We start from the raw sequence: 10,241 nt of genomic DNA on the forward strand, positions 1-10,241 counted from the left end.
GGCCTAACCTCGTTAAATTTTGGTGTTCTCTTTATGTCTATTTAATAGCTATTGTCGGGTATAGTTGTTGTTAATTATTGTCCTATTAAAATTATTTGTCTTGGTAGTTCTGTCTAAGGAAAGTGGGTTTTAAGAGGGACCATTGTGACCCCTCCTCTTTCCTGGGAATCTACCTTGGGGTGATTTTTAGTACAATCGTTTTCACACTAGTCACCTAGATAATAGTTTAAAGCTGAATCTATTATTGGTGGAAATTAACATGAATTCCACAACAATTGGTATCAGCGCTCTTGGTTTATTTTATTATGCTCTGTGGTTGCGGCTTAGGCTGATCTTCCACATCAGAAAAAAAATTTCCTTGGGATAATTGACATTCTGCATTGGCAACTATTAAATAGAATTTGTAGCAGAAATGACAGACGCTTCTTCATCTTCAATTTTGGCAAGAAATGTTGTGACAAATGTTAGATTTGCAGTGGAGATTTTTTTATGGCACCGGTCATTTCAGCATGTGGCAAAGTGAGGTTCTAGATGCCCTATTTCAGCAGGGTCTAGACATTGCTATTGAATGAGAGAAACCAGATGATGTTAAGGAGAAAGAATGGAAGAGGATCAATAGAATGGCATGTGGTACTATTCGATCGTGTCTTTCTAGAGAGCAGAAGTATGCATTTTCTAAGGAAACTTCTGCAAGTAAATTATGGAAGGCACTCGTGGAGAAATTTTTAAAGAAAAGCGGTCAGAACAAACTCTACATGAAAAAATGATTGTTCCGCTTCAACTATGTACCAAGTACCACTATGAATGATCACATTACTAGCTTTAATCAGCTGGTGACTGATCTGATGAATATGGACGTGACTTTTGAAGACGAAGATCTGGCTCTAATGTTGATGGGATCACTTCCTGATGAGTTTGAGTATCTTGAAACTACTCTACTTCATGGGAAGATTGATGTGTCTCTCAGTGAAGTAACTGTTGTCTTGTATAGTTATGAATTGAGAAAGAAAGACAAACAAGAAAACACAAGTGTCGAAGCAGAAGCTCTTGTTATTAGAGGTCGTTCGAAGAGTCAGAATAAAGGAATGAGAGGGAGATCGAAGTCAAAGTCCAGATTGAGCAAAGATGAATGCGCCTTTTGTCGAGAAAAATGGCACTTGAAGAAAGAATGTATCAAGCTAAAGAATAAAGGGAAACCTGAAAGGGGGAAGGCTGTCTCAGAATCAAATGTGGTCGAGTATGATGATGCAGATTCAGATTTCGCATTCGCTGCTACGCTATCAACCAGCTGTTCCAGTTCATGGCTATTAGATTTAGCTTGTAACCACCATATGACCCCCAATAGAGAATGGTTCTTTGATTTTAAAGAACTAAAAGGTGGAATTGTCTACACATCAAATAATTCCCCTCTTGACACACTTGGGATTGGTTCAATTCACTTGAGGAATCAGGATGGATCAATCAGAACCTTAACAGGTGTCCATTATATACCAGATTTAATGAGAAATCTCATCTCTATGGGAACCTTAGAGTCAAAAGGTTTAGAAGTGAGGGAAAAAGATGGGATTATGAGGATTATCTCTGGCGCACTGGTGATAATGAAGGGAATCCAGAAAAGAAACAATGTGTATTACTTTCTGGGTAGTACAATTGTTAGGACAGCAGCAGTGGCAGCTTCTACTGATGAACAGGAGTCATAAGCAACCAGGTTATGGCATATGCGCTTGGGTCATGCTGGTGAAAAATCCTTGAAATTGGTTATAGATCAAGGATTATTGAAGGGCTCGGGCTTGCAAATTAGCTTTTTGTGAGCACTGCATCAAAGGGAAGAAAACGAGAGTGAAATTTGGAACAACAATCCACGATACTAAAGGTATTTTGGATTATGTTCATTCAGATGTATGGCGCCTTCCAAGATAACTTTATTGGGAGGACACACTATTATGTAACCTTTGTTGATGATTTTTCCCGGAGAGTTTGGGTGTATACAATAAAGAAAAAGGATGAGGTGGTAGGATTTTTCCTTAAATGGAAAAAGATGGTGGAGACTCAAACAGGTAGAAAAATCAAACGTCTCCGTACAGACAATGGTGGAGAGTACAAAAATGATCCATTTCTAAAAGTCTGTGAAGAAGAAGGTATTGTCAGGCACTTCACTGTCAGATCTACACCACAACAAAATGGGGTGACAGAGCGAATGAACCGGACATTAGTGGAGAAGGTTCGGTGTATGTTGTCTAATGCTGGGTTAGGCAAAGAATTTTGGGCTGAGGCTTTGGTCTATGCTTGTCACCTTGTCAACCACTTACCATCAATTGCTATTGGTGGTAAAACACCATTAGAGAAATGGTTTGGAGTACCTGCTACAGATTATGATTCCTTACATGTGTTTGGTTCCACTGCATACTACCATGTTAAGGAGTCAAAGCTGGATCCAAGAGCAAAGAATGCGATCTTTATGGGGATCACCTATGGTGTGAAAGGCTATCGTCTTTGGTGTCCAAAAACAAAGAAAATAATCTTTAGCAGGGATGTTACCTTTGATGAATCTACCATGTTGAGAAAGGTGACTTCAGAAAAATTGGAGCAGACAGATGGAACTCCCAAACAGGTGGAGTTTGAAGGAAGCAGAATTGACCCAGCCAGTAAAGAAACTGATGTTGACTCTCCTATGGTAGTAGAAGAATCAAATGAAGAAGAGGTTCAGACCCAAGAACCTCCACAGCAACATGAATCAATTGCACTCAGAAAGGGAAAGAGGACCATTAGACAACCTGCTCGTTATGCTTATATGGTCTCTTTTGCATCACCAATTGCAATTGATGACGTTCCTGTCACTTTTGATGAAGCAGTCCAAAGTTTAGAACATAAAAAGTGGAGGATCGCCATGAATGAAGAAATACAATCCCTTCAAAAGAATCAGACGTGGAAACTAGCTAGTCTTCCGAAGGGAAAGAAGGCAATTGGGTGCAAGTGGGTATATGCAAAGAAAGATGGATTTCCTGACAAGAATAATATCCGCTACAAAGAAAGATTGGTGGCTAAAGGCTACGCTCAAACGGAGGGAGAAAATTATAATGAAGTATTTTCTCTAGTTGTAAAACATTCCTCCATCAGAATTTCGTTGACTTTGGTAGCATAGTTGGATTTGGAACTAGTTCAGATGGATGTAAAAACTGCATTTTTACATGGAGACTTGGATGAGGAAATCTACATGACTCAGCCAGATGGATTCAAAGTTGCTAAAAAAGAAGAGATGGTGTATAAATTAGAAAAATTGCTATACGGATTGAAGCAATCTCCAAGGCAGTGGTACAAGCGATTTGACAAGTTTATGATAGGGCAGAAGTACACAAGAAGCAAATATGATCATTGTGTGTATTTACGCAAGCTATAAGACGGATCCTATATATATCTTCTTCTTTATGTTGATGATATGCTGATAGCTTCCAGGAGTTAGATAGAAATTGCGAAACTAAAGACTCAATTGAACAGGGAGTTTGAGATGAAGGATCTTGGTGAAGCAAAGAAGATTCTAGGCATGGAGATATCAAGGGATAAGAAATTGGGGAGGCTTTGTTTGTCTCAGAAAGAATATTTAAGGAAGGTACTAAAACATTTTGGCATGAATGAGAAGTCAAAACCAGTTAGTACACCTCTTGCTCCTCATTTCAAGCTCGGTGCATCCATGTCACCTAAAGATGATGCAGAACGGGAATACATGTCAAAGGTTCCGTATGCAAGTGTTGTTGGTAGCTTAATGTATGCAATAGTGTGTACGAGACCCGATATTTCACAGGCAGTTGGGGTTGTGAGCAGGTATATGCATGATCCTGGAAAGGAGCATTGGCAAGCTGTGAAATGGATTCTGCGGTATATTCTGAACACCGTATATGTTGGTTTGGTCTTTCAGCAGGACAAACAAGATGGTAAGTATGTAGTTGGGTATTGTGATTCAGACTATGCAGGTGATTTGGACAAGCGTCGATCAACTATTGGTTATGTGTTTACATTTGCAAAGGCACCAGTCAGTTGGAAGTCCACCTTACAGTCAACAGTGGCTTTGTCTACTACAGAGGCAGAGTGTATGGAAGTTACAGAGGCTGTGAAGGAGGCAATTTGGCTTCAAGGGTTGCTTGGTGAATTGGGAATGGAATAGAAGCACATCAAAGTGCATTGTGACAGTCAGAGTGTTATTCATTTAGCAAAGAACCAGGTTTACCATGCAAGGATGAAGCACATCGATGTTCGATATCACTTTGTACGAGAGATTCTAGAAGAAGGTGGAGTCATAATCCACAGATTCGGACCACTGAGAATCCTGCTGATATGTTGACAAAAGTGGTAACTGCGGTCAAGTTTAAACATTGTTTAGACTTGGTCAATATTGTTACAAATTGAAAGATTAATTTTCAAACACTACTGAAGATTGGATTTTTTAGAGATGTCTGTGGAATTTGCCAAGGTGGAGATTTGTTGGTTTTTGGGCAAAGTCCCACATTGGTTGTGTATAAGGAGGAGGGAAATTCTTTTGTTATAAATAAAGTCATCTTCCTCCTTAGTTAATCATCCCACAAATATAAGCCTTCTTCACTATTAAAGGTTATTTGTACTCTTTCTCTCTTTGTAATATTTCCTCTATTAGTGAAATATTATTTTAGTAGTGTTCGAGGAGGTAGGCATAATTTTAGCCTAACCTCGTTAAATTTTGGTGTTCTCTTTATGTCTATTTAATAGCTATTGTAGGGTATAGTTGTTGTTAATTATTGTCCTATTAAAATTATTTGTCTTGTTAGTTCTGTCTAAGGAAAGTGGGTTTTAAGAGGAACCATTGTGACCCCTCCTCTTTCCTGGGAATCTACCTTGGGGTGATTTTTAGTACAATCGTTTTCACACTAATCACCTAGATAATAGTTTAAAGGTATATCTGTTATTGGTGGAAATTAACCCGAATTCCACAACATTCTCTTGTATGCGAGCAATCCTTGTCCAAACCTCCTTTTCAAAAACTGTAAGATAAACAGCATCTCACGAAGAAAGAATCAAATAATAATAATTACAGCTTTTTTCCCCCTTTGTTTTCACATATTTATTGTGGTTGTTGAAATTTGAACATCCTATTCATCTTTATCTTCGTCTTCATGGTAGTTGAAAGGTAAGGGCACCGATTTGAATGCACGGTACTTGCCCACGTTGTTCAAATGCTCGTTCTCTAACCGGAAGAAATTCCACATGCCGCGCCGGATGATCTCCAGGCTAGACACTATGGTCACCAACGTTTGTCTATGCAGATCAAACAAGTTGAAATTGAACACCGTCTGCAGCCATGCAAATCTCAGCAAAACATCCAGAATCTGCGTTTTTCAATGAACAAACACTGTTACAACACACAATAAAATGGAATCTCTCGGCGAATATTAAAATTTACGCATTCATTATGCTCACCATGGCACCAAAGTACACGCTTTTGTTAGGGATAAGGAGTTTGTCTCTGAGCCAGCGGTTCTTCGAATGCCGTTTCAGGAGTCCCCAGTCGTGGATAAGGTCCCAATAAGTACCGAAGATTGCCGCTGCAATCGAGAAAACCACAGCTGATATTCCCCAACCTAACCCCTTGTTGAGGCTGTAAGCGGATCTCAAACAGAGGGCGACGATCGTGACGAAATATTTCAGCCCGTTGTACCCTTGTTCGGGGTTCTTCTCTTCGAACAAGCGCCGTAGGCATTGAAGGAGGCGAGACCAGTACGGGATCACAGCGATGATGAAGCTAAAAGTGTTGAATACGGCGTTGGTTTTGCAGCTGTTTTGCCTGTGTCTGAAGTCTCCCCATCCGTAGTAGCAAATATAGAATTCGAGGCTCCGGAATGCTTGCACCTGAAGGCAAAACAAAGGGTCTAAAACGATTATATCGATGACCATTTCAAACATAGTCGGACAGTAAGTTTCAAGTCACAAACCTGGCTAGTTAACTGATCTGCCAGGAAGAAATCGGGTAGTGTGACCTGCAGTAGAGTCGTTAACCAATTAATAAGTCTGATCCGATCATCGCTTTGATCATATAGACCCTTAAGATATCTCTTTCTTACCTTGTAGAGAGGGGCGCAGATACAATGGAACAAACATGTGAGGAAGAAGTAACGACTCGATCGATATAAGATGTTGAATGGCAAGAACAGTATGATAAACACAAGCTGCAGAGCAAAGAAGAACCAAGAAATCAGTAACATTCAATACATACTGGCAAAAGATCAGTTCCTGTCATTAAGAACAAATTCAATAATCTTACCACAACGAGGATCAAAGGGAGGATTTCGGTGAATGCTTGATAATCCATTGTTTTGGGATCCATCTGCATATCAAGATTTGAGAGCACACTAGCTAGTGCCAGTGCTGCAAGACCAAAACTTACAAGCAGAACTTCTCTGTAGCCTAGTTCTGTTCCTTGCTTGAAACCAAATATGAAGGCGTAATTGACCCTATACCGTCTCCAAAAGTATACATTCGCGGCATACATTACCATATGTAGAACGACGAATCCAAATAAACTGCACGTATCAAACAAATGGATTAATAATCGAATTGCAGGGGCATGGATGTGAAGGTTTAGGAGAGTAGAGATGCTAGCCAAGAAACATTTAAAGCCAAAAACTTACCTGTAAAGAGGGAACATGGTTTCCATGTACTGGTTCCTTCCATCTTGACCCAAGATATTTCGGGCACGAATGATCAATATAAGTGCCACTATGAGAGCAAATGTGCATCCAGCAAAGAAACCTGAGAATCGCAAAGCGTTTTATATTTACTGGTGATGGATTGCTTCATGAATTCCCTATATACATGTGAAGTTAAATCGGTATACCAGTAGCGAATGTAATTCTATGTCTTTGTTTCCTAGCTTTTGGTCTTAAAATACTCATCCCTTTGCTGCGGTTCGAGTTTGCGAAATGCTTGATGAACGTAGCTTCAACTCTCTCCATAAGTTTGGTAACCTGCGATTAAACATGCTAATCATCAGTTATCTAAGCCATTCTTGGCACCTTAGGGGCTGCTTTTAATTTATAAGAAAAGCTCACCTCTTCGGAGCTACCTAGGTAAGAATTATCTACCATGTTCATGTATGGCTTTGCAGCGCACCTTGAAGTGATCTGCAAGCATGAAGAACAAAATATTGTTAAAAACCAGAAGCCAATGGGGCATGTATATGAGGGGAAAGTTGATTAAGTGATATGTACACACAAATACATACATACCTTGTCATATTTCTTCATGATTTTTGAGAAGGCTAATGTGTTTAAGAAGCTAAAACTCTTTAGAAGTCGCAGTTTTTGGTAGAATTCAACAAAAGCCCGCTTAAGTTGGTGCTCAACTTTCTTAAGATTTTCCCTATTAAACTTCAGCTCAGTGTGCTTAGGTACGTTTAGAACACCTTTAATGGTTGATCGAGGGGTCGCAAGGGTGTTGTTCATTTTGACACGGTTTAGAATATGTAATGGAGCTGGTTTACGACCCTTAAGTTCATTGGCCACTGCCTTTTGAACTTCAGCTTTGTTTTCTTTATCTTCATCTGAATCTTCATGAACGCTCGGCCCTTCTTCTATAACCTCCATGTGCTCAGCTCTCCCTGCAAATCAACCAAAAACATGTTCATAAAATGTACAGGAACTAAATTTATATGTCGTTGTGCTTTGTGGTGCATGACTTACTACTTGCCCTGGCACCAGCAGGAGTCGAAGCAGCCAAGGCGGCGGTGGAGGAAGCGACCTCGGAGGCGAGACGGGTCATTTCGCCGGACCTGTCTTCCCACGACCATCCCTTAGGATTCTCCACTTTGATTCTGAAGGCAATCAGAGCATCCATTTGCTTGTTCAAGATCTCAGCCTCTTTTGTCACCTCCTCCACCTTGGACCTATAGAACTTATCCACCTTATTGAACTCGTCATCGAGCCTCCTAAAGAACACCAGCTCGTATTCTCCCCCTTCGTCTGCTTGCATAAGGAAAGTCGTTTCGTAACTCCGGGAACCATCACGGTCGACGGAGTTCACCAAGATAGGCCGTTGATCTTCGATGTCCGGTGAGGAAGGAGTGGTGGGCTGCTGGTTGTTGTTGTGCCTTTGGAGCAGACCACTGAAAGCTCTGTACAGTGTCATCTTTCGCTTGAGACCACCAGGGGTGGCCGGCGGTCTCGTCCTTTGCTTGAAGCCATGGATTTCTTTTAAAAGTGTCTTGAGAAAGTCATAATCCATGTAAGCTTCCTGCCATTCCGGCACCATCTGAGATGCGAATTCCTTCCCGAACTTCATGTTTTTGCAGTTGTGGTTATTGCCGGAAGAAACCACAGGAACCGAACAATTTGGTCTTTCAGTATATCTCACTGTTGGAATCAGAGAAAGACAGGCGATAAGTAGATAGCAAGAAGCGGGTAATGTTAAACTTGGTTTCGACATCGGTCGTGTGTGTGTCTATTTAAAGAGGAGAAAACATTGACCCTTTCTCTTTCAGTGTATCTTCCGTACTGCTGTGCTGTTTCCAATGACCTGCTCAATAAATTAAAATACCGCGGTGGGCTACATCTAGTCGCCTTTCTTCGGAGGCTGTAAAAATATACTTTTTTTAATTTAAATATAATTTAATTATTTAAATTTAAATAATAATTTTAATGATAAAAAATATAATTATTTTAGATCTCAAATTGGAATAATTAAATTTGTAATATATTTATAAAAAAAATTACATGTTTATCTTTATTTAACTAAAAGATTTTGAACGGATATTATTTTATAGAAAGTGATAGATAATAATTAATTTGAATATATGATATTGGATAAATACTGAAAGCGAAATTGACCTCAGCTTTGCTGTTTCTTTGTTGCTTCAAGTTATGATATTAGTTAACGTTGGAGGTGAAGAAATCGTTGTTTGTATCTGTTATGTTATCTTATTTGCTGTAAAGCACTGTTTATCAAAGACAAAAATTCAAAGCCTTCGTGTTTGAATTGAATATTCATCGTGCCCATGGCCATGGCCCTCCGTTTTAGCTTTAAATTATTGTTAGTCGTCCCACATACCTAATTGGCCCATTGTTTAGCTCTTCAAGGGGAAATGATCATCCAGCTCAGTGAGTAGAGCATAAGGTTCTTAATCTTGAGATCGTGGGATCGAGTCCCACGGAGGGCATTTCATAATTCGGAGGTCTCTTACGGAAGCTGCTCTCAACCTGATGTTGGGGGTAACCTACTATCTTACCTCCCTCTTACCCCATACATATGGAAAAAAGGGACAGTCATTTATTTTTTAGCTCTTCCAGGAAACTGGTAATATTCTTTAAATGTATTGTTTTTCTTTGAATTTAATGGTAATTATTTTAAAACACTTGTCAAACTTTTTAGGGTTATAGCATGAGAGACACAACTGTGGTGAACTACTGGGTTTTCGTTATAATAAACTAAGCATTAAACTTTTTTTCTTTTTATTATGTGTATAGTATAGGTGCTCACAAGAATCTTAAGTAAATCATACTTGAGTCACACTAAAGTTAGTTATCAATGTGTTATATTTTATGAGTGGATTGGTTTAGTTTTTATAAAAAAATTCTATTATATCAGTGTTTAATTTTGTTCTCTTGATTATTGAAGGATAAATAATTCATATAGTTTAATTTTCTTCAATTTTTTTAAAAAAAATTATTATACTTTTTATTTATTTAACAAAGTACTAAATTTTATTAATTAAAAAAAACTGTGATGAACTGCTGTATTTACCCTTTTAACTAAAAGGGCACCACCAAAAGTTGTCAAACTTTGACAACTATTTTATTGAAAATAGGGATTAGATTTTCTATGATCGAATTAAAAAGGTTATATATTGTTTATAATTTCTTGGTGTGGGATTGAACCCCGAAATAAAATATAGTCAATGCTTGATTTATTATAATTAAAAATAAAATGCTATATTAACTTATTTAGTTAACTTGGTTGAAATATAAAATTTTAATATTTGGTTGAAAATTGAAGACGATATTAAAGTTCATTTGATTATATTGTCTTTGTTAGAACATTTATTTTTAAAATAATTGACTCTTTTAATATTACGTATATTAAAATTTATATATATATATATATACAAATTTTCAAAAAGATCAAAATATAACTCATTGATTAACATTACAAAATATAACTCTAACTACAGGATACATCATCATTAGTTCTTTTATGCAAATAAAAGTAGTTAACTTTATTAAAGA

At 38.2% G+C, this 10,241-nt stretch overlaps 1 protein-coding gene across 1 annotated transcript; it reads right to left on the reverse strand.

Annotated features, from left to right (window-relative positions):
* Positions 1–5,001: 5,001 nt before the first annotated feature.
* Positions 5,002–8,383, reverse strand: LOC120157810 (phosphate transporter PHO1 homolog 3-like). Its single transcript, XM_039168827.1, has 10 exons — positions 7,704–8,383; positions 7,251–7,621; positions 7,074–7,145; positions 6,860–6,989; positions 6,654–6,774; positions 6,287–6,545; positions 6,087–6,191; positions 5,958–6,002; positions 5,446–5,874; positions 5,002–5,354 (listed from the first exon to the last, which is right to left on the reverse strand). Exons 1-10 carry the CDS (start codon positions 8,299–8,301, stop codon positions 5,118–5,120), a joined length of 2,367 nt encoding a protein of 788 aa, XP_039024758.1. The 5' UTR covers positions 8,302–8,383; the 3' UTR covers positions 5,002–5,117.
* Between the last annotated feature and the right edge of the window lie 1,858 nt (positions 8,384–10,241).

This window comes from Hibiscus syriacus, unplaced genomic scaffold (assembly GCF_006381635.1).
Source record: "Hibiscus syriacus cultivar Baekdansim isolate YM2019G1 unplaced genomic scaffold, ASM638163v2 tig00111276_pilon, whole genome shotgun sequence".
Taxonomy (NCBI): Eukaryota; Viridiplantae; Streptophyta; class Magnoliopsida; order Malvales; family Malvaceae; genus Hibiscus; species Hibiscus syriacus.